This window comes from Rhodofomes roseus (assembly GCF_022264815.1).
Source record: "Rhodofomes roseus strain CIRM-BRFM 1785 chromosome Unknown C8Q71scaffold_12, whole genome shotgun sequence".
Lineage (NCBI taxonomy): Eukaryota > Fungi > Basidiomycota > Agaricomycetes > Polyporales > Fomitopsidaceae > Rhodofomes > Rhodofomes roseus.
The window spans coordinates 641,306-666,532 of record NW_025952968.1 but is presented as its reverse complement, the minus strand read 5'-3'; the positions used below and the strand labels follow the sequence as shown (position 1 = coordinate 666,532).

At 54.9% G+C, this 25,227-nt stretch overlaps 10 protein-coding genes and 1 pseudogene across 11 annotated transcripts; 2 read left to right on the top strand and 9 right to left on the bottom strand.

Moving 5' to 3' along the window:
- Positions 1-1,452: 1,452 nt before the first annotated feature.
- On the bottom strand, positions 1,453-3,453 carry C8Q71DRAFT_858627 (uncharacterized protein; the record flags this gene model as incomplete). The annotated part of the gene is made up of 8 exons (XM_047927539.1): positions 1,453-1,765; positions 1,812-1,948; positions 2,021-2,176; positions 2,233-2,365; positions 2,412-2,614; positions 2,669-2,795; positions 2,878-3,024; positions 3,080-3,453. 8 exons carry the CDS (start codon positions 3,451-3,453, stop codon positions 1,453-1,455), a joined length of 1,590 nt encoding a protein of 529 aa, XP_047778159.1.
- A 756-nt stretch (positions 3,454-4,209) lies between these two features.
- Positions 4,210-8,688, top strand: C8Q71DRAFT_709596 (uncharacterized protein; the record flags this gene model as incomplete). The annotated part of the gene is made up of 14 exons (XM_047920693.1): positions 4,210-5,208; positions 5,287-5,523; positions 5,670-5,878; positions 5,929-6,178; positions 6,240-6,350; positions 6,390-6,412; positions 6,482-6,587; positions 6,646-6,925; positions 6,983-7,107; positions 7,149-7,517; positions 7,579-7,700; positions 7,755-8,192; positions 8,256-8,319; positions 8,416-8,688. 14 exons carry the CDS (start codon positions 4,210-4,212, stop codon positions 8,686-8,688), a joined length of 3,606 nt encoding a protein of 1,201 aa, XP_047778158.1.
- Positions 8,689-9,603: 915 nt separating this feature from the next.
- Positions 9,604-9,679, bottom strand: C8Q71DRAFT_t80 (annotated as a pseudogene). Its single transcript has one exon. The product of its transcript is annotated as a tRNA-OTHER (tRNA).
- A 110-nt stretch (positions 9,680-9,789) lies between these two features.
- C8Q71DRAFT_836583 (cysteine proteinase) lies at positions 9,790-12,476 on the top strand. The gene is made up of 11 exons (XM_047926449.1): positions 9,790-10,114; positions 10,172-10,647; positions 10,702-10,783; positions 10,842-10,871; positions 10,931-10,996; positions 11,055-11,116; positions 11,167-11,213; positions 11,267-11,693; positions 11,751-11,891; positions 11,949-12,035; positions 12,087-12,476. The coding sequence occupies exons 1-11, from the start codon at positions 9,919-9,921 to the stop codon at positions 12,255-12,257; spliced, it is 1,785 nt and encodes a 594-aa protein (XP_047778157.1). The 5' UTR covers positions 9,790-9,918; the 3' UTR covers positions 12,258-12,476.
- A 3-nt stretch (positions 12,477-12,479) lies between these two features.
- C8Q71DRAFT_763394 (uncharacterized protein) lies at positions 12,480-13,254 on the bottom strand. Its single transcript, XM_047923997.1, has 4 exons — positions 13,146-13,254; positions 12,903-13,089; positions 12,771-12,827; positions 12,480-12,714 (listed from the first exon to the last, which is right to left on the bottom strand). Exons 1-4 carry the CDS (start codon positions 13,154-13,156, stop codon positions 12,559-12,561), a joined length of 411 nt encoding a protein of 136 aa, XP_047778156.1. The 5' UTR covers positions 13,157-13,254; the 3' UTR covers positions 12,480-12,558.
- C8Q71DRAFT_763390 (uncharacterized protein) lies at positions 13,255-15,623 on the bottom strand. Its single transcript, XM_047923996.1, has 7 exons — positions 15,016-15,623; positions 14,780-14,958; positions 14,660-14,728; positions 14,133-14,610; positions 14,004-14,073; positions 13,866-13,952; positions 13,255-13,810 (listed from the first exon to the last, which is right to left on the bottom strand). The coding sequence occupies exons 1-7, from the start codon at positions 15,376-15,378 to the stop codon at positions 13,716-13,718; spliced, it is 1,341 nt and encodes a 446-aa protein (XP_047778155.1). The 5' UTR covers positions 15,379-15,623; the 3' UTR covers positions 13,255-13,715.
- On the bottom strand, positions 15,624-17,553 carry C8Q71DRAFT_763387 (uncharacterized protein). Its single transcript, XM_047923995.1, has 11 exons — positions 17,373-17,553; positions 17,216-17,325; positions 17,144-17,154; positions 16,926-17,095; positions 16,780-16,871; positions 16,602-16,726; positions 16,520-16,551; positions 16,406-16,460; positions 16,309-16,355; positions 15,940-16,255; positions 15,624-15,886 (listed from the first exon to the last, which is right to left on the bottom strand). Exons 1-11 carry the CDS (start codon positions 17,409-17,411, stop codon positions 15,837-15,839), a joined length of 1,047 nt encoding a protein of 348 aa, XP_047778154.1. The 5' UTR covers positions 17,412-17,553; the 3' UTR covers positions 15,624-15,836.
- A 196-nt stretch (positions 17,554-17,749) lies between these two features.
- On the bottom strand, positions 17,750-20,606 carry C8Q71DRAFT_763384 (CBS-domain-containing protein). The gene is made up of 6 exons (XM_047923994.1): positions 20,264-20,606; positions 19,826-20,101; positions 19,641-19,775; positions 19,042-19,579; positions 18,897-18,991; positions 17,750-18,838 (listed from the first exon to the last, which is right to left on the bottom strand). The coding sequence occupies exons 1-6, from the start codon at positions 20,468-20,470 to the stop codon at positions 17,942-17,944; spliced, it is 2,148 nt and encodes a 715-aa protein (XP_047778153.1). The 5' UTR covers positions 20,471-20,606; the 3' UTR covers positions 17,750-17,941.
- Positions 20,607-20,608: 2 nt separating this feature from the next.
- C8Q71DRAFT_908181 (uncharacterized protein) lies at positions 20,609-21,344 on the bottom strand. The gene is made up of 3 exons (XM_047928985.1): positions 20,975-21,344; positions 20,804-20,921; positions 20,609-20,750 (listed from the first exon to the last, which is right to left on the bottom strand). The coding sequence occupies exons 1-2, from the start codon at positions 21,174-21,176 to the stop codon at positions 20,830-20,832; spliced, it is 294 nt and encodes a 97-aa protein (XP_047778152.1). The 5' UTR covers positions 21,177-21,344; the 3' UTR covers positions 20,609-20,750; positions 20,804-20,829.
- C8Q71DRAFT_763378 (uncharacterized protein) lies at positions 21,296-22,799 on the bottom strand. The gene is made up of 9 exons (XM_047923993.1): positions 22,697-22,799; positions 22,582-22,607; positions 22,416-22,518; positions 22,314-22,356; positions 22,243-22,255; positions 22,131-22,178; positions 22,025-22,079; positions 21,804-21,962; positions 21,296-21,750 (listed from the first exon to the last, which is right to left on the bottom strand). Exons 2-9 carry the CDS (start codon positions 22,594-22,596, stop codon positions 21,434-21,436), a joined length of 753 nt encoding a protein of 250 aa, XP_047778151.1. The 5' UTR covers positions 22,597-22,607; positions 22,697-22,799; the 3' UTR covers positions 21,296-21,433.
- Positions 22,800-25,098, bottom strand: C8Q71DRAFT_836568 (DEAD-domain-containing protein). Its single transcript, XM_047926448.1, has 6 exons — positions 24,652-25,098; positions 24,380-24,579; positions 24,207-24,324; positions 23,852-24,153; positions 23,476-23,796; positions 22,800-23,419 (listed from the first exon to the last, which is right to left on the bottom strand). The coding sequence occupies exons 1-6, from the start codon at positions 24,929-24,931 to the stop codon at positions 22,949-22,951; spliced, it is 1,692 nt and encodes a 563-aa protein (XP_047778150.1). The 5' UTR covers positions 24,932-25,098; the 3' UTR covers positions 22,800-22,948.
- Between the last annotated feature and the right edge of the window lie 129 nt (positions 25,099-25,227).

Below are 25,227 nucleotides of genomic sequence, written 5' to 3'. Positions count from 1 at the left end.
GCTGATCCCTCCGATCCATGTGTCGACCACGTCTCCATACGCGTACGGTTGTCCACCTGCGGCCCTATCTCTCTCCATCGTGTGTCTTGCAGCTCGGCAGGATGCTTGTTTTCCGCATGTTACAGTTTCACTTCAAATTAGCTTTCGGCTTGGCCTGACACCACCGTGGCTGGCACCGGCGTACGCATAGGCGGCATGACGTCCGATGTCTGACCCGGTCCTTCGCGCATCACGACGAGATACTATGGCTCTGCACCGTTCTGACATTCGTTCGTACTCCAGAACGTTCTAATATTAACCAATGTCTCCTCTACAGAGTCCACATCGTCAGGTACCTGCGCTTTAACGCCACTGCTGAGGTGAGCGAACAATGTACTATGAGTAACATTCTGCATGACAGGGTCATTCAATATGTCCGTTTGGCTCGCTCCGAGTCGTAGTACTACACACTGCGGTCCACGAAGGCGCGGCATAGGAACTCAACACTGCCACAGGAGGAGAGTCGACTGGGCCACCGCAATCAGTTAGTCAGTGATAATCTCTATGGGTAGCAATGTGTACTCAGGGTCAAATTGCGCAGTACATATGCAGTGATGAGAGGCGCTCTCAGCATCGTTGAGATTATAAGAGAATAAGAGAGATGCGATACGACCATCAGTGACTACAAAGTGACTATCACGTTGCAGTCCCACTGGTATTCTGTATTGCCTTTGAAACAGACACATGCATTCTCAGACATGTGCAGCAGAGTTACTCAGGTCGCAGCAACCATGGGAAATCTTGTAGTACAATGAAAATGCTGTGCGTGCTACTACATACATCAGCAAAAAGGTCGGGGCCTTGGCTACGTAGATACACCTCACCTCGCAATACCTATCAGTTTATGTCAGACTTAGTATAGCTGCGAAGGCATTGCTGACCTAGGGGTTTGCCTAGCGACGTCTAGCCATGGCTCGCTCAGTCATGCCAGTTGAATTCGACCTGGCCCGTTTCCGTTGGGCCTATCATGGACCATTGGGTCCCCGGCTCGTTTCCGCTGGGCCTATCATGGACCATCGAGTCCACGGCCAGCCGACGCAAGGGCCATCGGCTACCACGCAGTGTGGCCGCGTCAATGGACAGCCCTTGCAGGCTGACGCCTGAGCCAGTCCTGAAAGTCTTAGGGGCTCGCTCGGGTCCTCAGCGCATCCCGTACCACACACGGATAGTTAATAAAATAAACTGATTCATCTGTTGATTACGTCGAGAGTGATATTGTACAAGAGCGTGCAAGAGAGCAGAGCGAGCAGAGCGAACAGAATGGTTTGAAACAGTGAAACTCACAAAAACGAAAGAGGCAGACATTGAGAGACGACATGCCACGTATCCGCGCTCTGACGAACAACCTCACAATGCTAGAAAACTGTGTTGTCAGTGAGGGTTCTCGCTGCAGTCCGTACACTCGTACGCACCTCAGTCACTATACTCAGGTTCCTCCGGCTCGCCTGCGCCCTGCATGCCTTCATCACCCGCGACACTTCCCTCAGGCGGACGCCGTGGAGCTGTCGGCAGCTGTTGCGTCCCTTGCCCACTCGACGGCGGTTCCTCACTGGTTCTCCGAGTCGGATGTGTCGAGTCGCTGGCCTGGGCTGCTGGTTGAGCAGAGCGCTGTTCCGGGGCCTTCCCTTTGTCCCGAGTGCGGCGCTTCGCAGCGATGAGCTCCATCGTCGAGGGGCCGGCGGTTATCCGGCCACTCTCGTCACGGTGCCCACCGCCGAACACCTCACTGAGATGATGAGCGAATGCAAAACAGATCACATAATAATGCTTACATATTGTACCACTTAATAGTTTCCGCCGCAAACTCCTCATCGTCGAAGAGAGCTAGGATATTGTCGAAGAAAACTTGATACTTGAACTCCCCGTCTGCGACCTTCCATTCGTGTGTAGCGTCCAACGAGAAGCGACACTTACAGCAAGGATAGTGAGTCGACTCGCTCGGAAGAGTCGGAGACTTGATGTCCAAAGACATGATGCTCACCTGCGTAGTGATGTATGCGATGGTCTCAGGCGAGCACTCAGAGATGCTGTACGACTTTGCGACGGAGCGACGAGCATTTGCCAGCTTGGAATCTTGGGCATCGCCGGTGGTGGGTGCAAGGGCACTTCCCGGTCCCGTGATCACGGAGCGATAGCACTGTCAACGATCCTCAGCTTGTACTAGTGATCATATGAAGGCGGCAATGTACTCACCGAGGCAATGAGAGACGATTGAAGGAGCTGCTCATCGGGAGCGAGTGAATTGTAGGAGTCGTCGGGATACATAAATGCTGGCAGATGGTCTGCTGTAATCTGGACCTTCCCAGCAAGCGCTTCGTCACAGAAGCTGCAAACATGTGTCAGCGACGACCAGGAAGAGGAAGCAAGCTTACTGTTGAGGGCTTCGATCGAAAAGATCAAGAAGCGCTGCGGGGCAAATATGGCGGGCAGTAACCAGGTGGTGGAAGCCGCGCCTGGTCTTTTCGAGGTCGATCCGAAGTTCAGGATATTCGGGTTTTGCAGCAATGAATCGAAGAATATTACTCTTCACATTGGTGCTGTCATCGGACCGCGCCTGCTTCATGTGGCGCTCCAGCTGAGAGAAATACCGTCAGCCTTAGCGCAGCGCGGCGAAGAGAGTTATGCTTACAAAGTTCGACACATGGCGCACTGCCGGCTTGCAGTCAACAAGCTTGTCGAAGATTTCGTCGAGTTCGGGGAGGACAGTGAGGATGCGTTCGAAGTAGTTCACATAGCATTCGATTGTGTTTGTATCCCTACATGATGATTGAGATCCAGAGGTGCATATATGCATCAATGCGCGGTTATATGCATCGACAAAAGCGTGTAATGACTCACATTCCCTTCATGAGCGTCAGGTCCCACTGCTCCGGGTCGACACTGCAGTAGTAAATACCGCATAAAAGAATGTTGAGTGTGTTGATGAAGGGTCCTATGATCCGGGCAAGGTGCCGGGCATTGTGCGTCCACGATCCGAGAACCTGCCTGCTTGAACAATGGCACATGACAGCATATACGGTGATAACAAGCAGAGACTCACTTTTCTCGATCTGTTGGCTTCTTCGCCCGCATGGCACGGATGAGCCTGCCAAAGGCCGACCGATCGCCATCGAGGGCCTTCTCTTGATCTTCATGGACCGTGCCAGTCTGGTTCCGAGTCCTTGGTTGCCGAGACCGAGACCGTGGTTGAGGCTCAGGCTCGGACCGCTCGGTGTCGTCCGACCGAAGTGGTTGTGCATACTGGTATAGCATGTCATCTTCCTCGTCTTCCGATGGTTCAGAGCTGATAACTTGACGTCTTTGTTTCTTCCTGGGGCGCACTTCAGCTGGGGTCGACCATTCACGATCACGGTGGGTCTGGGCGCCACCCGTCCCGGGGCGCTGGCCACGGGTTGGCCGAGATGACTGAGCCATATTGGGCATAGCGAGATCTCGGAGATGGGAGTAGTCGATCAAGATGCGGACAACCCGGGACGAATGCCTGGGCTGTCCTTTATGGGCACTGTGGCGGAATATTCCCACGGCTTCTTGCAAGGCGTAACCACACTTTGAAGCAAGTCTTTGCCACAGCGACCATTCCAAACATGGTTTCTGTGTTTCTTCTGCGCGTACACAATGTAAAGAATGCATTTAACACTTTTTCAGCTCTTAATCGGACAAGCTGAAGTTGCTGCTGTGTGTACGGACAAGCGCCTATTTCGCTGAAGCAGCGCATTGCTAAGTCCAAGCGGTGGGTATATGCGGTCACATGTCTCTTGCGCACCGCGCGACGCGCCTCGTCGATGAGGCTCGTCTTAGCCTTGGACATCATTCTCCGCTCGCTATCTCAGCATGAAGCTCACCTGTGTTGGCTGTGGTCAGCTCCTCCTAAGCTCGAATGGTCACAAACACCATATTGCGTCCTGCAAGGGCTACATCGCTCTCACCAGCTCGGGGTCTGCGAATACCACAACCTCAAGCCACGGAAAACGCGCCTCAAGCGTACTGGAGCAACGGCGAGCCAAACTCGCACGTAAGGCGAATGTCAGTGATGTTGGTATGGGGCGGGAGGAGCTCATAGGGGAGGATGAGGGATCTCAGGTGCGCCGCAAACATGTATTTGCAAAGGTTGACCAGCTCACCATTTCTACACAGCTGCAGGGAGGCGATCCTCTCCGCCTGCAATCGTCAATGCGCGAACGGTCTCCTGATGCTGGTGTACCCATTGAAGAACCAGAAGCCCCTTCCGAGCCTGTCCCGCCTGTGCAAGAGTCAATCAGCCGGTCTGGTCGCATTCGGCGGGCTCCTCGTGCTCTGCAGGACTTCTTACCATCATCTACTGGGGGACTCCCTGCGCATCTCCCACGAGCACCTCCACCGCTACCTCTGCCGCCAATTGCCTCATCCTCGCACTCTGAAGACGAGCCGGCATCTGAGTCCCTCATCAATCCAGCTCCAGCTCTCATTGAACGACCTCCAAGTCCAACTTCTGGATCAGGGCAACAAGGCCTGCATCTGCAGACCGAGCCGAATTGCTTTGGTGTCTTCCGATCCTATCCCACTATCCCTGCTCATGAACCGGACGATGAGGCCTCTCTTGCGCAGCTCTGTGAACGCTCTCTGTGTATCTCGGACCCCTCTCGTCCTCCGGGCCATACTGTTCGTGGCTTCGGGCGTGTGTGCGCACAACGCGTTGCTGCTGCTGCTACTGGTGGAGATCTGACGGCTGGCGCGGATGTAAACCGTCCATGGTTCTTTCCCTTCCTCAATCCGAGCGTCTTCCTGTTGATGGAGTGGGCGTATACCGGCTCAAACATGAAATCAAAGTCAGAGATTCAGCGTCTTGTAACGAATGTCATCAACAATGCGAACTTCGATCCTAACGACCTCCGCGACTTTGACATCAATCGGGAAACAACTCGCCTCGACAAGAGCGATGTTGCAAGTCTCGACCTCCAGACGGTTGACGGGTGGTATCGAGTCTCTATCAGGGTCCCTGCGCCTCGGGAGCGTACCCAATACACAACAGAGGCAGACGCTCCGCATTTTGACATCAACAATGTTTATCTACGGCGACTTCTTGACGTGATCAAGGAGGCAGCGTCTGACCCAGATGCTAGTACGTACAACTGGGTCCCATACGAACTCTTCTGGGAACGACCTCTATCTGCCTCGTCAAGTTCTTGCCCAGTTACTCTTGCTCCTGGCGAAGCTTGCTCGCCCCCTGGCCTGGGCACGACTTCACCATCTTCATCAAACGATTGTCAGTCATCGTCTCAAGCGAAGGAACGGGTCCGTATCTTCACAGACGTCATGAATAGCCAAGACGTGAACGAGGAGTACGAGCGTGTCTTGGCGTATGCACGTGAACATTGCAATGACCCACCCGACGTCGAGATAGGCCTGGTTCCCATCGCGCTGTACTCTGATTCGACACACTTGACAACCTTTGGATCAGCATCACTATGGCCGATCTACGCCTTTTTTGGCTTTGTGTCGAAGTATGTCCACTCAAAGCCGAACTCGTTCACTGCACACCACATTGCATATGTGCCAAAGGTACGATTCTGACGCTGTGTCTCCGAGTCACATTGTAATCAAGTTACTGAATACTGAATACACTATGCTCACAGCTTCCCGACGATTTCCAGGACTGGTACGAACAAACACACGGCGAACCGGCGACTGAAGAAACACACCGTTTCTGTCGGCGCGAAATCATGAACATCATCTGGACGTTGCTGCTTGACCCTGAATTCCGAAAGGCGTATGAGGAGGGTTTGCTATGGGAATGCGGCGATAAAATTTTACGCCGGTTGTTCCCGCGTTTCTTTCTTTACTCTGCTGATTATCCCGAGAAGTGAGTTGCTCATTACCTGTGTCCCTGCTCGTTCTCACGCACATTCACAGGATTCTACTTGCATGCATCCGATATCTCGCCGAATGCCCCTGCCCTCGGTGCTACGTTCGCAAGGAGAACATTCACCTCATGGGGACTGCGCGTGATATGCAACAGCGCGCTAAACACATGCGCTTTGACACTGAGCCTATCCAGTTCGACATTGAGCTGACGCGCAGGTGGATCTTCCAAGACGGCGTCCCCCCGAACAGCAAACGTATCACCAAGGTTCTTGGGGCGCGATCCTTGCTGCCGATAAGGGTATGTGGATTATGATGTTGCCATAGGAATCATGTTTTATCTGACAGCAACGGCATCTAAGAGCGCGTTCTCGCGGTTCTCATCAAGCTTACCAAAGGCCCTTCAATTCAATCATTACCGACTGTTCGTCACTGACGTGTTGCATGAGTTTGAGCTCGGTGTCTGGAAGGCAGTGCTCATCCACTTGCTCCGCATTCTCTTCCTCCTCAAGCGATTGGCCAGATTCAATCACAGGTGCGTCCCATCGGACATCAATCTCCAAAAAGGGGATACTACTAATAACTACTGCTGATGTATTAACAGGTTCCGGAACGTTCCAACATATGGGCATGACACGATCCGGCGATTCAGCGCAAATGTATCTGACCTCAAGCAGATGGCCGCCCGCATGTATGAGGACATTCTGCAGGTGAATCGGACAAGATTTACATCGCCTGCCACGGCATTCTGACCAATCGCACCCTTAGTGTATCATGCCTGTTGTCGACGCCATGCTCCCACCGCCCCACGATGATATTGTCATGGACCTCCTGTTTGCGCTTGCCGAATGGCACGCGTTTGCCAAACTCCGGCTGCATACTGACCGCACGCTCGACCTCTTCGAACAGAGCGTCAAGACACTCGGAAAGGCGATGCGCCGTTTTGAAAGTGTGACGTGCGCAGCATATGACACGAAAGAGCTTCCTCGAGAGGTTGCTGCTCGGGGACGTCGTCAAACCGCAGCAGCTTCAAAGCGGAAGGGTCCCGGTCAGACAAACAAGGGGAAAGGAGGCGCGTCAGACAAGGCGCCAGTCAACGCCGGAGGCGCAAGACCGAAGCGATTCGCTCTCAACACATACAAGTACCATGCAATTGGCCACGCGCCTGCGGTTGTCAGACAGGTGGGCACACTTGACATTCCATCGACCCAACGGGTAAGTGCTGCAAACGTGAAATTGGGGTGAAGATTGGTGACGATACAGGTTTGCAGGGCGAACAGGAACATCGACGCATCAAAAGGTTCTTCCCTCGCACGAACAAGAAAAACTTTGCAATGCAGATCGCCAAGCACCAGCGACGAGAACGCCTTCTCCACCAAGCCCGAAAGAAGTACGAGAAGGCGCAGGCAGCGCCATTCGAGCAAACCCAGCACAAGTCCTCTTCAAGGACTCAGCCTCGAACTGAACACGCACCACCCTCGGTCACCTCTGAGCGACGAGGCGGTGTCCTTCCCATCACTGCCGAAGAGCCTCTCGGGCCGACGCCACCAGAGGCTCGATACCATGTTGCGAACTCGCAACGACACTGGGAGGATATCCCGTCCTGGCTAGCGAAGCATAGAAATGACCCCGCTACAAGAGTAAGTTAGCCTACTAGTGTTCAATTTCCCACACCTGTATCGGTTTGCTGACTGCTCGTAGAATTTCATACCACGCCTCAAGGACCACCTGCTTGCACGCATGCTAGGCCGCCCTTTCGAGACGGACGAACAGCAATTCACACCCGCTGATCACCGCCGCATTCGGATCGAGAAGGACCGCATGTACCTCCACAAGGTGCTGCGCGTAAACTACACTACCTACGACATGCGCCGAAGCCGTGATTCCATCAACCCGCGGACACACCCCAACATCATGCTACTCGCGCATGAAGATGACAATGACGGCCGCCAAGAGAAGCACCCCTACTGGTATGCGCGTGTCCTATCTGTATTCCACGTCCATGTGCGACTCCTCCACGTTGACAACACCCGCCCCGATGTCGTTCGCAAGCTTGACGTCCTATGGGTTCGCTGGTACGGCCTCGATCCCGATGCACCCGGCGGATTCAAACATCGGCGTCTACCCCGCCTTGGCTTTGTACCGTACGACGACCGGGATGCTTTCGGCTTCATAGATCCTGCCGTCGTCTTGCGGGCCTCACACATCATACCTGCCTTCTCCTATGGTAAGGTTGGTGATCTCTTGCCGCCTTCAAGATGTGCCCGGCGTGCAGATGAAAAGGACTTCGACTACATGTATTACTATGTTGGAATGTAGGTCATTCTTCGTGGACAGTATGACATTCTGTATCTGACAACTTGAACTTGTGAATCTAGGTTTGTAGATCGCGACATGGTCATGCGGTACTTGCCGGGAGAAGCTCCAGGGCACACTGGGACCGTACCGTACTCAAGTACAAGAAGGAACAGTTCGCGCGTTGACGAGTCTCGAGCCAAGGCGGGCGATGAAGAAGACGAGGGGCCTGAAGATGAGGAGATGCAAGACGACTCGGAAACTGCCAGGTCTCAGCAGCGCGCAGAAGATCTTGGCGATGAAGATGGGTGGCAAGACGTCCTTGACGAAGGGAACCTAGAGGATGAAGAAGATGACTATGGTTACCGAGACGAAGAGCCTCCGCCTAACGAGGAGGGTTCAGAGGGTAGTGGTGATGAAGACTTGGATGAGCATGCAGTCGAGGATGGGGATTTGGGTCCGGAGGACGGTGAGGACTACGACGACAGTTGGGAGGAAGGTTTTGCACAGTTTTGAGCTCTTTCGCTCCTCTCGGTGAGTTTGCTTTTGTCGCTGCCTTACATCATTTGCTGACCTGACTGGTGTTTCCGTCTCAAAGTCGCTACGGCTTAGAACTATAGTGCATCACTAATCAATGATTATTATCTCTATGAAAAGTACGTTCCGCATCCCACATCTTCACGCGCAATTTCCCCTGCACGACTCGGAACCCGCGCGACTCGGAGCCTCAGGCGCAACGCGCAACCGTGTGTGACTCGTCCTGCACGACTTGGAGATGGCGGCGGGCGGGCGATTGAGGCATGCGCCGAAAGGTACGTATTATCGCTGACTTCGATGTGTTAGCTCTAACACAATTGCAGTCATCAGACCTGCACTTTCGAATCGACATGAACTCGCCGCTGTTCGAGCGCCAGGTCCCGTCACCGTGCGACGTGCGGTGTACTGGCGAGCACCCACTGCGGCGTCATCCTTCACATACTATGCTCCTGAATACTTGTTGCCAACTTGATCTTCATGTACATTTTTCGGTGAATCATTACTCTGACGAACGCCACGCGTGTCCCGCCTCGGCGACTTGAATTCGCCCTACGGGCGCATCGCCTAACCAGGGATAGCGTAGCCCTTGTAAGCCCTACGTGTACCAGCCGCCGTCTAGCAAGTCACATTCCACCTACTATGCCGCGTTAGACCTATTGATGACTGTGTTTATCTAGGCACCCCTGGCAAATAGCCGTAGCTATAGTTTCCCCTGGCCATGGCTAGCTAGGCATGGACGAGACCTTTTTGCTGATGTAGTATGTGTGCCACAAGATGTCTACCCTGGCGTCGTCCTTGACATGAAGCTAGTGAAACAACAACTACTACTTAGCGTACACGGATGATCTTCTGGAGAAACCGAGTGTTCGAGCGATCCGCAAAAATTACAATGATTGCTTCGGATGAGGATCGAACTAACATCACTATTTATTTGTGAGTCTTGCGCTCTAACCAACTGAGCCATGTAAGCTGGGCAAATGAGGGCATCAGACATGAGTATATATATGTCTCTCGCGCTTAAATGTAAGCGCCCAACGGGGCCGATCAGAAGAGCGTGGAAGAGGTTGACCCAAAGGTTGACCTCGGTCAACGCCTCCGCGCCCTGTGGCTTAGCTTCCGCCGTGGACAGACGTCCCATCCACCCTCACCGTCGACCATCTCTGGTTCATTCGCGCGCACCGATTCTGCTTTCTCTGCGACGTCGCTCTCATGAACACTCGTAAACGTCCGCCGCCGTCGGATACTCTTCTGCCTCTACGCGCCGCGAAACATCCTCGGCTCACAGACAAGCATACCAACGATAACCAGAACTCTACTAGTCATCTGGAGGGGATGCAGTGGTGCTGGAAACTGGTGATGGACCTAGGAAAATTTGGATACGAAACCATAAGACCTTTCCTCCAAGGTACGTCCTAGGCTCCCCTCGCCCTCAGACGCCACCGACGCGTAGGATTGTATCTAGAGGCTCCTGCGGACGCAAGCACGCCTCAGTCGCAACCTGACCCTCACTCCGATGCAGTGCCAGCCCGACCATCTGCTCCGCCACCACCTCGCCGTCCATCACGGCCTGCCATACCATCCGAATTCAAGCCAGGAGCGCGGCCACAAGACAGCGCACCAACCAAGCCGCCTTCCTCATCCGTACCCCGCAAAGTCTCGCAACGTGTCCCTCAGGCACCTCCTGTTGAGGTGCAGGTGCCTCCCGTTGCGTCGTCCTCGAGCATCATTCAGCCAGCTATCCTTCCTCGACTCCGACGAAAGTCGGAACCCAGTGTCAGGGATTATGCTGCATTGCCGAAGCCTCCTGGTCAACCTAACCCAATACCTCCCGCTCAGCCATCAGCAGGCCCGTCGGCGCAACCACGGCCACATACAGGTCCGGGCTACGTTAACGGTCGCAGGAAGTACGTCGTTCGCGAACACATTTTCGCGAAACAGGTCAGGTTGTTCGGTAACCCGATGTTGCGAGACGCTCACGACCATGCTATGTAGCATGAAGCCAAAGTGAAGGAGACGAGAGAGAAGGATATGGATGAGATGGAGAAGGACCTATACGAACTCAGACGGCGCCAGGGTGAGTCCTGTTACTTTGTCTCTGTTGGATGGACATCGTCAATAGTCATATTGCACAGGCTATACAGGAGATTATGCCTCCTATAAAAGTAAGCCTTCCTTTCTCTTGCTGCGTTACGAAGCGATCGTGCTAACCTCATTCGTTCAGGTCTTCTGCGTTACCAAGCGCGACTGGACAGGCTTCAGAACCAAGATCCCTTGGCCGCGTTGTCTGGTATGTGTATTAGTACCGCTGGTATTAACCGGATAACGAGCGACGTACTGTGCTACAGCATCAGCATCCTTGACTGATCTGCGCCACCCGAGCTCTCTTGACAATGAGCCAATCACTAAGGTAAGGCTTTCGGTCGTGCTGCCCAAGTGCCCAGTTCACAGCGTACCTAGGGCTTCTTGCAACGTGCGCTTGAAAAAGCCACCGCCACACTTGCGAGGTAGGACTCCCGCTACACAGCTTCGTTCTGGCAACTCAACATCCATATCATAGCCGCGAACAACCGAGGCCGGACGTGCCGGGATATGAACGTATTCGCGTCCAGCAACGTGCTCGTGACGAAGAGATCGAGCGTCGCATTCGTGGGCCGAAGATTCCCCCACTACCCGCCTCATTGCCTGCAAAAGATGATGCGCTGGTCGATGACCTACTCGCCAGACGCGGCGTCATCTCAAAGTGCGTCCGGGAGCAGATCACCGACAAGGATCTCAGTCGCTTGAAGCCTAATACATGGCTCAATGACGAGATCATCAACTTCTATGGCCAGTTGATCATGTCGCGCGCGGAGGCCAGTAAGGAGAACTCGGGGATGAACGGCAAGAAGAAACCTCTTAACGTTCATTACTTCAGCTCGTTCTTCTGGACGAAATTGGAGGGCGACGGCTATGAGAAGGGGAGATTAGCAAAGTGGACGAAGAAGGTATGCGATTCCTGTCTTGCAATTGTTGCTCGCGAAGTTTACATAGCTGCTACCTAGGTTGACATCTTCTCAAAGGATGTGGTTCTCATCCCTGTCAACCACCACAATGCACATTGGACGGCTGCCGCTATCAACTTCCGTCGGAAACGGATCGAGTCGTACGATAGCATGGGCATGCCTAGGCAAAACGTCTTCAAGGTAAATCATCCGTACTGCTATGTGATCCCTACTGATCTGACCCGATTTGTTATGCAGCTCTTGAGAGGCTACCTCGACGCCGAGCATCGTAATAAAAAGAGGGAGCCATTTGACTTCTCAGGTTGGAAAAACTTCGTGTTGGTGGTACGTTGACGTTTACAGTAGATGAGTACCTATCTAATCTGAGCATCATAGGATACCCCGCAACAGGAGAACGGCTTTGACTGTGGCGTCTTTACATGTCAGTTCCTCGAGTCCCTCTCCCGAGGCGAGGAACACTTTGCCTTCAAGCAGGCCAACATGTCGTATCTGCGTCGGCGCATGATTTGGGAGATCGGTAACTCCAAACTGCGCGACGGCCCATAGCCCGACGTCTTCCGGACTATCATCTATCTTGATTCCTTCTGTTCATAGTATTAGTAGTACGAATTCGGACTCAATTGTATCAGGGATAACAATCCAACCTGCGGCGTGCACTGGGAATCTGGCAACTGCCTTCCCCGATTCTCTGGTGCTTCGTGGAGTAAACACGGTTGAACTGGCATGCGCAATGAGTCTGAACGCCGCCGATGTGGGCAAAAAATGATCTGAAAGCGTGAAATCCATGCGATTGAATGAGGTACAGATACTTGCGAGCGACAGCAGAAGGACAAGTGCAGGAGAGGGATCATCGTCGAAACCACCATACGAAGATGAAGAACCAAAAGACGATGGTAAGGAACACGATATACCATAGCCAGCGACATCCTTGCCGGGCCGCCATGTTGTTCATTCGCCGGAATGTACCAGCAAGGATACCAGACGTCTCCGAGAATGCGTCGTTCTACATCACGGGTGTTCCAGTATTCGGGTTATATGGCAGCCGTAGTATCCACGCACCATCTGACTGAGTTGAACAGTCGATTCTCTGACTTCGTTGCCAATACCTATGGTGATCTAACGGATGGCGCAACGGTCAGCATGCCTGGTCGCGAACGCCACAGCCGAGGATGGAGTGCGCGACTCACTCACATCCTTCAGCAGCTTCACTTTCGCCTGCAAGCCCTCCAAGTGCTCATCGTTTTGACCCTCCAGGTCGTCCGCAAACCGCTGGCCATTTGCTTGCAGACCGAAGGGTGACGACCGCCCCGAGGAGGGCGGGGTGGTGTACTCGGGGAGCAGTGCAGAACGATTGTGTAAGGATGCCGTGGCTCTGTATCTGTTTGCTCTGTAAGTGGGTGGGCGTTATATGCCCATGCTTGCGACAGCACACACCTCTGTGACATGATGAAGTGAGCAGACTGGCTGTCCTCATCAGGTCTTTTGGGTCGCTGCGGGGTCACAGCCACCGTGTCATGGACGGGCGTCTCAATCCATACGCGCACGCCACGTTTGCCGTGTTTCGATCCACGGGATCTCAGATCTTAGACATACCAAACACCTGGCACTTTCGTTCCCACTCAAGGACCACGAAATCGCTTCTGTAACCTCGGCTACCCAGAGCTAGTAATACAGGAGCGTACCAGCGTGTACCACCTCCGGGACAAATGTAAAAGGTATATACCACGAAGGAGAAGAACGGCCGAGAAAGTATGCGACGAGGTCTAAGGTAAGGAGACGCCTCAGTGACTGAAGACCAGCAACAACAGATCAAGGCGTAAGGCGCTGGTGGGACTCTCAAGAAGCGGTGCACCAGAATGTATGTAGAGGAATGGCCGGATGTTGCGGTACTAGGTAATGCAAATGAGATGTAAGTATGAAGACGATGTCCGCGAAGCGTACTCGCAAGATGATGAGATGGTACATGACATCGATACAAGTCCTTGGAGTCAGTCGAGATTGCCCTTATTCGATACTCATCCGATTTGGATGATCTCTCATGGGCCCTCGGTACAAGTCTTGTGATTTGCCACGCCGTGCCATGCCCTTCTTGTGCTCGACTACAGTCCGCATGTCTGTCAGACAAAATCACAGAACTTAACAGAGAATACGTACTTCGGTTTGCCAACCCTCGCCCAAAGTTGTTCATGACAATGCCAGCGAAGACGAATGTTGTGAGCAATAAAATGATCGCGAGGACGGCTACAACAAGGTCAGAAGGGAGAACGGCATCAACTTGTCGTGTGCACTCACAGAACGTCGACAGTGTCTGCCAGACATCAATGAAAGTGGCCGTCTTGCGAAGTCTCACAACCTTGATCAACTACAGCAACGGTAGCAGTCAGCGTCAACAGCGCATAGGGTGGTCTCTGGAAAACAGACCTTGTACATGAAGTAGACCAGTGCACCGACACAGCCGGTCATGAAGGTATACATCATCAACTTGTTCTCGCGACGGACAGCAACGTGTCCGCCGATCAGAACAAGGATGGAAAGTGGGAATGCGAGGCAGGTGAGATAGTACTCCGCGTTATGCGAGCTCAGGACGAGCCAGATGAACTGGACCGAGAAGCCCACCCAAAAGAACAAATCGAACTTCACCAGACACAGGAAGATCTGGTAGTAAGTGTACATCGACTTGATGCGGCGGTCCGCACCAAGGAATTTGTACACTTTCCAACCGAACTCTGTGTAGATCTTCCAAGCCAGGCCAATGTAGGCAAGCTCAGCAACGGAGATGACGACGGGAACGATGCGCGCAAATGTGTGGATGGAGACGCCGAACGTTGACTGAACGGAGATGCCTTGGACTTCTCCAATCTGGATGATGGCATATACGAGGAAGAGGGCGTTAAAGATCCTAGAGACAGCTGTGAGGCGATTCACGTAAGGGCGGAGATGACACTCACGTCAGGGCAATGAACTGCAAAGTGTTCCGGTCGTTAACGGCGTCCAACGCCATACCAAATTGGAAGACGCTGCGACTAGGTGAGCCCGATAGAGAGAATGCTGAAAGACCATATACGCACTGCGCCAAGGCAAAAATACTCAAATATACTGGCATCTTGTCCGACTGTTGATCGGTACTATCGAGAGGTTTCGACGCTTGAAGGCGGAGGTAGAGTTCCGCTTCCATTGCAAGGTCGACTGCCGTCTCGACGAGAACAGTGATCAGATAGAGGCGACAAGCAAGAGAGTCGGGTATGAGCTGCGATGCGGATGTCTCAAGACGCGTCTTAACAAGGAGACAATGCAATTCGCTTACTGTTGCCCGCACTACTTCCCACCAACTGACACTCTCCTCCTCCAGCTTGACTGGCTCGGTCTTGACAGCGGGTGGTGGGTACTCCCAGTCAAGGCGCTCCGTTCTGTGGCCCTCAAGGGTCTTGACATCCTTGAAAGAGTCGTCGCTGTAGTTGGAGACTTGGTGGGAGAGGTCGTAGAGCGGGGGTTCACGGTCGCCGCGACCACCAGCTAAGGGGGCGGGTTCCGCGGCGTGGGCCTTGTAGTTGACAGCATACTGGTCGATGAGGTCGTCGAACGGGGCCTTGTCGTCGCCGGGGAGTCGTGACCGTGAGGCAGGGTCGGTGGAAAGAGCGGCGGGGTAGGGACTGGGTCGGGTGGCCATGGTGAAAAGAGTGACTCAAGCAGAAGAGCTCGACGTGGTCGTCCTGCGAACGAAGCGAGCCAGAGGGAGCGTCGAGGGAACTCGGACTTGGAAGCTAGTACCGGGGAGAACGAAGGACCATTCCGTTCCCATCGCCCCGCGACCAGACAACTGCGCCGGCACTCGTGTTTGCCCCCGTTTGCCCGGTGGCTGCCGCCTCTTCCCCCGCCCCGGCTGCCCCTCTCTTCACTCTCGGCCTCTCCAGACCGGCGGCCTGTCCTCAGGGCAACGCCCCGCATCGCCGTGGTGGACTCATCCAACTATAACTGTCATGCCATTGGTGACTATTCGTGGGCAGCTACTTCCGAAGACCATCAACTGTACATAGTACACTCCATGTGCAATGCGAGAGCAGTTATACAACAACAGGCGACACTTCAATCTCATACAAGAATGCGGGTTAACAAAGCCGTGTGCTATCAGTCGCTGTCAGTATCTGTCGACGAGCCGGTCTCGTCCCCGTCCACGTCTAGACGCATCGTCAGCCGCGGCCAGCACACGATCAAAACATGTCAGCCTTACCGACGAGGTAATCAGGTTCGGGCATGCGGATGACGGGCGGAGGAGGCGGCCGCGGCGGGCTGGGTCTTCTCTGCGGAGGAGGGTGTATCGGTTTGCCCTTCCTACCGTTTGCCCTCTGCGGCGTCTTAGCAGACAACGTGGGACTCTGCAAAGACGGTGCCGACGCGAGTGTGGACATTGAAGGCGCGGGCGATGGAACGCGCGATGGAGCCTCCGGTGATGAGGAAAGTTCGCGCTGAGCGGTCGACACGATCGATGAATCTCGCAGCTTGGATGGCACCCTTGAATGAGAGCCTGTACCAGGGACCGGCAGTGTCTGGGTCCGTGATATCAGTGTCACCTCTCAAATGCCAATGAGTACTGTCTCACATTACTGGGTGATCCGTCTGCTTCTTTGACTCGTGCCATCGGAGAGCCTGCTTGAGCATTGTATGAACACAATTTGCTGCATTCCAGCATCACTTACCTGACGTCTTGGCCTTCTTTGCATTTTTCTTGGGCGACACAATGGGTGAACCCGGCTACAAGGACCATCAGGACGTCTCTGTGTCAAGCAAATTCGAATTGAATGATCACGTACCCTCTTCCGATGCAAGTTGAATTCTGCGTCATCTGTAGGCCGTGAGTAGACAAGCAGACCAAGACAAGAACCGAAAACTCACCTACGCGTTTAGCCCTTGACTTGCCCTTCCCTTTTCCAGCGGGTCCTGCTTTGCCATCATCAGACAGCATGCCGTCCTCAGTGCCCAAGAAAGGTGACGCGGATCTACCAGCGTCCGAACCAATCCTATAACAAAGCTCAATCACACTCTCAGGTAGTCACAGCAATAGGACACATACTTGGCTTTGTGAGAAGCATTCCGGGTAGCCCCTCTGCGTGTACTCAGGCCCATGCAGTCGGCGAGATGGGCGGCATAGCGGTTCGAGGCCATCTGCAAGTCCGCAACTAAGTTAGCTAGGCAATCGGCATGTCCAATGTCCTTCACCTGTCGCCCGCAATTCACGCATTCCAAGATGACGTTCCCGTTCGACTTGCCGTTCACCGGCGTGTTGGTACCAGTACCCGCGGGACTGTTCGTGCGTACTTCCTCGGTAGGTGTGGCGCCTTTATAAGGAGACGCGCCTGGAGCACTCCCAGATGCTCCGGGTACATGAACTAGGCATAAATTAGTTGAGATGTCTCGTAGTACATCAAATCAATGACCTTGTTCACAGCTAGTTGAGCAACCCGGATGTTCAGTTCAGCGCCAGTTAAGAATAGATGTATTGGGCTCACTATGTGTGGCATATATCGCAGACCTTCCTGGACCGCGCTATGGACTGATGAGACTCTAGCACGACGTCCATCAGCGCATCGTCCACCATGGCCGCGAAGATACGGCCCGCCTAACGCTGCATAAGCTCTGGACACGGCATACGACACGAGTACGCACAATGTCAGACAAAACCTCATCTCGCTCCTTCTTTCCCATCGAAAGCGGAAGAAAGCCGTGTCGTCGCTCTCATGTACAGATGACGAGCTCAGTGCGGCGGAAAAGCAACAAAGCAAGCCGTTGTGGGCAGCGGGCGGCCTGCAGACCAGAGGGACCTGGTGAGCTCGTCGCAAGACTGAACTGGACGCTCAGCCACAGCTCCATTGACATCGTGTCTTCGTCCACTCGACGCGCTGCACGTGCCCGATCGCGTTCGCGTTCCCCGGCAGCAAGTCCCGCGGCGCGCTAGCCGCGAACCTCACGCCAATTTGCGGGTGCTCCATACCAGTCGTTACCGGTTTACCTCGCGAGGTCCACGATGGAATCGAGCCGGCACGGGAAAGTAAGCAAGATATCCATTCCCGGAGGAGGCGTAGATCTAGAGACCATTACTGTCCGAGGGTATTGACAGAAGCAGATTCATAACATGACGTAGCAGTTGGACGTATACGATTATTACGGACAGAACGAGACCGAGTTTGCCTATCCCCACCCCACCCTTCGCCACATCACAGCGCCCGCCGTTCTTCCTACCGAGCACTCAAACGGGAGATCGTGAACACAGCCAGGATTACAGCCGCCAGCGCACCGATGCTGGCGGGCAACAACAGGTCCTTCGGGATACCCATGACGTTCTCTTCCTCTGGGACGTGAACCGGGTGTGGCGGCGCGAGGTTCGTGGTCTCCGGGAGGACAGCCTCTGCCTTCTCCACCTCATGCAGCTCCTCCTTGGCTGCTTCAGCGACGACCGCCGCCTGCGCCGCGCTCTTCTCGGCGGTAGCTTCTGCCCATCCCTTTCCACCCTGCACGAACAGCACAACGCGGTCCAAGCCCGCCTTGCGCGCGTTCTTTACAGCGTCCGTAACGTCAGAGTCCGAGGTGATGAGCACGATATCTCCGTCTGCGTCGGTGTACGATAGGAGGAAGTCCGAAGGGTCCGGAGGCAGCTCAGACGGGTCCGAGATCTTGTAGTTCGTGAAGAACGGATCCGTCGCGAGCTTCCCGCCGACGATGTCGCGCAGGTTCTCGAAGTTGTCGCTGCGCGCCTGGAAGCGGTGCGTGCGTCCACTCGGTGTGCGGAACTTGAACACGTACGTGCCATCGTCGATCACGGCAGCCGGGGAAAGCGGGCCTTGGATGGACGGGAAGGCTTCGCCAATCCTGGTCGCGTAACCGCCCACTTGCGACGCAGACTCGTCGTCCATGTTCGACGCAGTGTCGCTGAAGCGTGCGTCAGAGCGCGGAGAGCCGACGAGGTGCGATATGCTTCGAGACATATGGCGAGAGTGCATTTCTGAGGGGAACGTCGAACCGGAGATGACGGACTCTGTGTCGCCCTCCCCGAGAGACTCGAAGAAGCGCCCCCACATGGGCCCACCCTCCGCCTCATTCTCTCCACCTGCGGCTTCTGTGGATATAGAGTTCATCTACCATGGAGAGGGCATGTCAATGATTAAAGACACGCTAGAGACTGTGCCGACTCACTTGTTCGAGCGTCGCGTAAGTCAACTTCAGCACATCCACGATAGCCACCAGACGCCCGTCAGCCTCGACAACAGGCAGGTTCAGGTAGTGCCCAGCTACAGGGAACTCAGCCAATGGCATACGCTACAAATGGGGCAAGACTTACTGTGCATCTTCTTCAATGCATCATGACAAGTCATTGTGGGTGCCGCCGTATCGGGGTGAGGCGTCATGACCCGGACAACGCTACACCGGGTCGCATCCAAGCCTGCCGCGATCACTCGGAGGACAACGTCCTTGCTCGTGAAGATTCCCGCAATCTTTGGCTCAGGTGCAGGCATACCCGGCGCGTGGGACACGCTCTCCATCACGCAAACCGCCGTTGTGCGACGTTCCTTCATGAGCTTAGACACCTCACGCACGGTAGCCTTGGGCCCGACGGTAGCGGGCTGCGTGCGCGAGTCCATGACCGTGGTCAGGTCGGGCAGCGCGGTCTTTTCACGAAGAGCCTCGACATATGAGAGCATCGCCGCCGCCTGTGAGTTGGCCGTGATGTTCCCGCCCAGCTCAGACTGCACGCCCGCCAAGGCGGAGTACAGCTTCTCCGATGCAGAAGAGCTCCGTTCCACCTTGTCGAGAGCTTCATGGAAGACCCTCGTGATGTCGAGCAAGCCGACGACGTTACCATCCTCGTTACAAACAGGCTGGTGGGAAGCGGATGTTATTGAGCGCACATGAACGTGCGATGCTGACTACAGCACGTACCAGATGCCTGAAGTGTCTCTGCACCATGAGCTGCAACGCCTCGGTGGCACTCGTAGTGTCCCGCGTCACCATCGGGTTGCGTGTCATGATTGCACTGACATGCGTCGTATGCGGGTCCAGGCCCTCCGCAGTAACCTGGAGACAATGTATAGCGCATGAGCTTCCGCGAAAACGCTGCCACGTACCCTGTACGCCAGATCCTTGGCGGTGAAGATACCGCTGAGGCCTTCATCGTCGTCGACTACAAGTACACAGTCGGTCCTCTTCGCCGCGCACAGCTGACTCGCCTCTGAGACGGTGATGCTCTCCGGAACGGTCAGAGCTGGGCTGGGCTTCAAGGCAGCGACAGTGCCCTTTTGCACGGCCGCTTTGTGTCCACGTCTACGGCTCCCAGGCGCGAGCTGTGTTGTGGAGATAGTCCGCTTGCGGGAGAGCTCCGACTCTATCTTCTTGCGGATAGCCTGCAAAACGTGTGGACGTCAGCGTTTCCCGCTACATCCAGCAGGGATCTGAGGACGCGTCCTTTCACTGCAGGACGGAATGCTGCATGATTTGCGCTGAAACACGTGTCTCATACACCCAAGGAATGCGCGATACGCCTGGCAGAGAGGACAGATGCTCACCTCGTCCCGCTTGGACTGCTTCTTACGCGTTTCCGCCATGGAGCTGGAGACGGAAGACATGGATGACTGAGTCTGATGACGATGGAGGCCTCCGGGGAGAGGGGAGGGGGCACGGTCGGGAAAGGGAACAGGGGAAAGTGCGCGTTGCTGAGCGCCTGCGCCGCGGTGGTTGGAAGGAGAGTGCGAGGGCACTGGGATGCGTGACATGAACTTGCGAAAGCGTCCACTCGCCGCAGTGTGAAGAACACCCCGCGCAGACGTCCGCTTCCGAACCCGGCTGCCACACACGCCGGCTAGCCTCCCTGTTGTCCGCTGTTTGTCGCGGTGGCACCATTCCGTGTCTATCACACTAGTATAGTACTGGCATTTGGCACAATATTACACGGTAGTACTCGTACAGAGGAACTCGAAGGTAAGCTACGGGCGGTATCGGGATACTCGAGAGGCACATATCAACGTGACAGGATCATAATTGGGCATGATAACTCTGTAGGGAACACATTTAGCGGCTCTCTTTGCCCAGTAGCACGACCTTCTCACCTGGTCGTAATGTCTATACATCGCCCCTACTTGAGCCTCTGGGAAACCCTCCGGCCGCTCTGCGTGTTGGTGTACCAGTAGTAGCCTCCGCCCAGTAGCAGAATGACAACAAAATGCGCTGCATACGGGGTCGATGAACTCATTACGATTGTCAACGAACAGCAAACGCACCTGTCACAAAGCCCAGCACACTGCCAAACAGATCCGTCCCAACCGCGATGAATGCCTCAATGAGTTGCACTGCACCAGTCAAGAGTCCCTCGCCCAACGCTAGAACGGCCTGGAAGATGGCCAATACGGAGTGGAGTAGAGACCCAGCAATCGCTGCAAGCGACTGGATGAAGTTCGAAACTGCAGCTGATACGGATGCCATGGTCGTTGGGAGGTAAGAGAGAGGGAGGAGATCGGTGGGCCTTATACAACTGGAGCCGCTCAGTCGACTCCATGCAAGAAGACGCGTGACGTCATGAGCGGGACGATCACGCGGGCGCGTTGTACAGCAAATATTTCATTGCACTCGTTAGACGCACATTCAAGACCAACATATAGCGAACAGTTCTAGAGATATCGGCCGCAGAGCACATACACGACACCCACCGTGCACAGCAGCAACATCGCAGCCCCGCCCCCTCACTGCCTCCTCGCGCCAGCCTCCTGCGGCGCAATCACGCTGCCCGCCCAGCGCGACACAACAACCTTGACCTTGTCGTACACCTGCGCGAGCATGGGCGATGCGCCAGGCGCGGTGACGTGAAGCTCGATCCTGGCATTGACTTGGCCAATGACGGTCTGGGTGAACTTCGACTGGTACCAGCGAGCGCGGAGGAAGTGGGCGTAGAAGACAGGGGACAAGAGCGAGTTCTGGAACGTGATGGCACCGAGGAGGACACGGAGCATGATGAGGAGTTCGGCGTACGCAACGGCCTTCATTGCGGTGTCGTAATTGGCTTGACACGGGGCATGGTTAGCCGGACATATGGGAATGGGCCACATCACGCACTTTTCACCCAGGTCTGGAGTTTCTTCTGGATGGGATGAGGAGTGGGAGGGCCGTTAGCAGTCGTCGGCTGACCCTGGGGGAGGATTTGGGGCATTAAGGTCGTGCGCGAGAACGTCAAAGCGTGGAAGAGCGAGAAGATGGTGTATGGTACAAGGGCGACTGCGAAGCGAGCCGTTGAGCATGAGGCCGGAACTGCGTGATACGCAGGCGAGAGTACGCACGGGCGATAGGCTTCGACGTCCACCAGAACAGCGCGAGCAAGAGATATTGTACATTCTGGCGATAGGTTGTGAGTATATGTGGCTGTACGAACGGGAAATGGCATACCTCATCAGCCAAGGCTCGCGACACCCATGCATAGTTCGGTTGTGGAGCCTGGCGGCCACATTGTCAGTACTCTTTGTCTTACCAAACGATTCGTCAGAGCGAGACCACGCACCCCTAGAGACTTTCTATCCGACAAGGAAGCGTTGAATGATACGCCACTACCCCAGACAAACGAGTACTCACTGGCAGACGATCGCATAGCTGGCAAGCGCACCAGTGTAGGCCGCTGCAGGACAAAACCATAGGATTCATTATTTCATGCTAGAGGAGAGGCACACCACGTACTCTTGTACCACCACGGGGCAGGGCTTCTGAACAGAATCGTGGCCAGCAAATAGCGCAGGGACGAAATCAGGAGGATGAAGTGGCCGGCGGCCCACAGATAGTGCTGCACACCCGGGTTCGCTATTCAGTTTCATTCAACGAGCGGGCGATAAGGCTGCACACGGACCTGGGTGGTGGCCATGGCTGCTCGAGCTGCAGGACGACGGAGAGGAAGAAGGGGGAGACGTGGTCGATCTCAAGCTCAACTTTAGTCGGACGAGGCGCCGCAGTGAGTGACGCACCCCACGTTTCTCTTCAGGGCAGGGCGCGTCATGCCCCTGCCCGGTGCCTGCCTGACTCCTCCCCGCACGGCTCCTGCACGTCCGCAAGCCCTCGTCCAGCAGCGCACAGAATGTAGGCAATAAATCACTGCAAGTACATAGACACACAGCGCGTGTAAGTAATACAGCGCAGGCACGCGGAGAGCACGAGAGAAGCCTGAGAGAACGGGATCCAAGCAAAGCACAGGCTAGGCAGCGGGCGATCGAATACTGCTACCGGCTCCATTGCGCCTTGCCCTCGCCCTTCAGCTTCTTCCTCTCCAGCCCCTTCTTGTACACCTCCTTCTCCACCTTCCGCTGCCCGAGTGTCTCCTTCCGCCTCTCCTTGTTATTCCTCCGCTGACTCCGTTGCTCATCCTCTCCGTCTGTGCCGTCTGCCTCTGCTTCACTCGCATCCTTGTCCACTGCGTCAATCTCCTCCCACTCCTCATCGTTCGCCTCGTCCGCATCCTCACGCTTCCGCTTCTGACCGGACCGTCCTGCACCACCCTTACCGCCCCCGATGTTTACGTTCACCCGTGGCGGGACAGAGAAGCCAAACGACTTGCCAATCTTTGCGAGGTCGAGCTGATTCACGTCGAAAATCTTCTTGAGGGAGTAGGATGCGTAGGCCTGTAGATACGACCGGTAGCCATCGCGCGCGGATTGATGCAGGAAGTAGTTCTTCTGGAGCAACTTCTCCAGCTGTGTGCAGAAAGTCAGTTGACCTTAATATGATGAGACAGCCCAGTGAAACACACCTGAGACTGCACATTGGCGATCTTGTCCGCGGGGAAGCTGAACTCGTTCAATGGAACTTTGGCATCCTTGAGATACCGCAGGAAGCCGAGCTCGCTCGGCAGGAGGAACATCAGACTCTTGCCAACCTTACCGGCACGCGCTGTCCGGCCGACTCTGTGAATGTAGTCACGCGGGTCATCCGGCGGGTCGTACTGGATGATCCAGTCTACGCGTGGGATATCGAGACCACGCGCGGCGACGTCTGTGCACAGGAGTGTGCCAGCCTCGGCGTTGCAGAACTCGAAGAACGTTGTCGTCCGCTTTTGTTGTTTTTGCTTGCCCTAAGATGCGCATACGTCAGCCCGGCCCTCGTCGTACGAGGGATGTGCGGCGTACATGGAGGTCAAGCACTGGGACATCAATGTAGTTCAACAGCTCGGCGTGGTACTTCACCGAATTACAGCTCGAGAAGAAAACTACGATCTTCTTTTTCATGTTGCGTTTAAGGAAGGTGAAGAGAAGCAGGAATCGTCGGTCTGAGGGGCAGATCACATAGCCCTGAGACAGTGTTGAGACAGTACTTGTGAGCTCCGTCTTGTCGACGTCGATGTAGAGGGGGTTGGGTCGGAGGGATATGCGTGCGAGGTCAGTGACTTTGGTCGTTTGAGTTGCGGAGAAGAGCATAGATTGTCGGTTCTCTGAGTGTACTCTGTGTGAGAGAAGTAGACCCGAAAAGCATGAGAAGACAAACCGTTTGGTAGAATGGCGATGATTCTCTTCATCTCCTCCTCGAATCCGACCTCCAATATCCGGTCGGCCTCATCAATGACGAGTGCCTTCAGGTTTCGGAACACGAAGCCCTTTGTGTTCTGAGAGTAGTAGTCAGTAATGCGCCCTGGTACATCCCCGACGAGATGAGCACACCTCCAAGTGGTCGAGCAGTCGCCCAGGCGTAGCCACAATCAAATTGACACCCTTCTGCAGTTTGTCTGCCTCCGCTCTCCGGTTAGCACCGCCCATGACAATTCCGAACGTCTGTGAATGGTGCGCCATGAGCTCCCTCGCGACTCCGAAGATCTGCAGTGCGAGCTCTCTTGTAGGCGAGACAATAATGATGCCGGTACCTAGTGCAAATCAGCTATGAGTATACATCCGAACAAGCAGCTTCCATCTTTTTGGATGGTACGACCACTCACCATTTCGTGGTTTGAACTTCATCCGGTGCAGCAGTTCGACGGCCGGTATGAGGAATGCGAGCGTCTTGCCCGATCCCGTCCTCGCCGCACCCAGGACATCCTTCCCCGCGAGCAGCGACGGTATACTCTTCGCCTGAATATCAGTCATGCTCTTGAACCCCATCGCCTCCAGTGCCTTGTTTGTCGGCTCGGACAATTCGAGCTCTGAGAAGGGCTTGCGCCCAGGGGTGTTGTCTGCATCGGGCACCGGTGCTGGTGCGGCGACTTCTTCTGCAGCCATTATTGTTGTTGCGTGATGAGCAATCCCCTTCGTCGGCTGTTGTCAGAGAGGGCCGGCGGCCAAGAAGCAAGGTATGAGGGAGGGGGATGCGACAGGGCAAGCGGAGGAAGAGAGCGATCGAAGACGGGCGGCAAAAAGTGTCGAAGTCTTCCGCTCATTGGCTCGGCGCTTGCCGACCCTGCGGTATGTCTTCCTTGACCTCGACCTCGCAGAGTGAGTTGGCACAGTCCCTCCTTGTGCGCAACTCGAGTCTTACCATGATTGTGAAGTCGCTACAGCAGTAGCTCTTGCTGCAA

Coding starts and splice junctions, on each gene's coding strand:
- C8Q71DRAFT_763378 (XM_047923993.1), bottom strand. Junction 22,357..22,415: donor TGCCCCGTGGTGGTACAAGA/GTACGTGGTGTG, acceptor TTTGTCCTGCAG/CGGCCTACACTGGTGCGCTT. Junction 22,080..22,130: donor CGCGAGCCTTGGCTGATGAG/GTATGCCATTTC, acceptor ACCTATCGCCAG/AATGTACAATATCTCTTGCT.
- C8Q71DRAFT_763390 (XM_047923996.1), bottom strand. CDS start 15,378: ATGGCCACCCGACCCAGTCCCTACCCCGCCGCTCTTTCCACCGACCCT. Junction 14,729..14,779: donor AGTATTTTTGCCTTGGCGCA/GTGCGTATATGG, acceptor ACCTAGTCGCAG/CGTCTTCCAATTTGGTATGG. Junction 14,074..14,132: donor TGGTCTACTTCATGTACAAG/GTCTGTTTTCCA, acceptor CCGTTGCTGTAG/TTGATCAAGGTTGTGAGACT.
- C8Q71DRAFT_763394 (XM_047923997.1), bottom strand. Junction 12,828..12,902: donor AAGTGAAGCTGCTGAAGGAT/GTGAGTGAGTCG, acceptor GCCATCCGTTAG/ATCACCATAGGTATTGGCAA. Junction 12,715..12,770: donor CTGTTCAACTCAGTCAGATG/GTGCGTGGATAC, acceptor CCCGTGATGTAG/AACGACGCATTCTCGGAGAC.
- C8Q71DRAFT_763384 (XM_047923994.1), bottom strand. CDS start 20,470: ATGTCACGCATCCCAGTGCCCTCGCACTCTCCTTCCAACCACCGCGGC. Junction 20,102..20,263: donor AGCAGTCCAAGCGGGACGAG/GTGAGCATCTGT, acceptor CACGTTTTGCAG/GCTATCCGCAAGAAGATAGA. Junction 19,776..19,825: donor CCAAGGATCTGGCGTACAGG/GTACGTGGCAGC, acceptor CATTGTCTCCAG/GTTACTGCGGAGGGCCTGGA.
- C8Q71DRAFT_836568 (XM_047926448.1), bottom strand. CDS start 24,931: ATGGCTGCAGAAGAAGTCGCCGCACCAGCACCGGTGCCCGATGCAGAC. Junction 24,580..24,651: donor GAAGTTCAAACCACGAAATG/GTGAGTGGTCGT, acceptor GATTTGCACTAG/GTACCGGCATCATTATTGTC. Junction 24,325..24,379: donor GACTGCTCGACCACTTGGAG/GTGTGCTCATCT, acceptor TACTACTCTCAG/AACACAAAGGGCTTCGTGTT.
- C8Q71DRAFT_908181 (XM_047928985.1), bottom strand. CDS start 21,176: ATGGCATCCGTATCAGCTGCAGTTTCGAACTTCATCCAGTCGCTTGCA. Junction 20,922..20,974: donor TGTGCTGGGCTTTGTGACAG/GTGCGTTTGCTG, acceptor CCCCGTATGCAG/CGCATTTTGTTGTCATTCTG.
- C8Q71DRAFT_836583 (XM_047926449.1), top strand. CDS start 9,919: ATGAACACTCGTAAACGTCCGCCGCCGTCGGATACTCTTCTGCCTCTA. Junction 10,115..10,171: donor CATAAGACCTTTCCTCCAAG/GTACGTCCTAGG, acceptor GATTGTATCTAG/AGGCTCCTGCGGACGCAAGC. Junction 11,892..11,948: donor CTAGGCAAAACGTCTTCAAG/GTAAATCATCCG, acceptor TTTGTTATGCAG/CTCTTGAGAGGCTACCTCGA.
- C8Q71DRAFT_763387 (XM_047923995.1), bottom strand. CDS start 17,411: ATGGGAAAGAAGGAGCGAGATGAGGTTTTGTCTGACATT. Junction 17,326..17,372: donor ATGAGGTTTTGTCTGACATT/GTGCGTACTCGT, acceptor ATGCAGCGTTAG/GCGGGCCGTATCTTCGCGGC. Junction 16,356..16,405: donor AAAGAAGGCCAAGACGTCAG/GTAAGTGATGCT, acceptor ATGCTCAAGCAG/GCTCTCCGATGGCACGAGTC.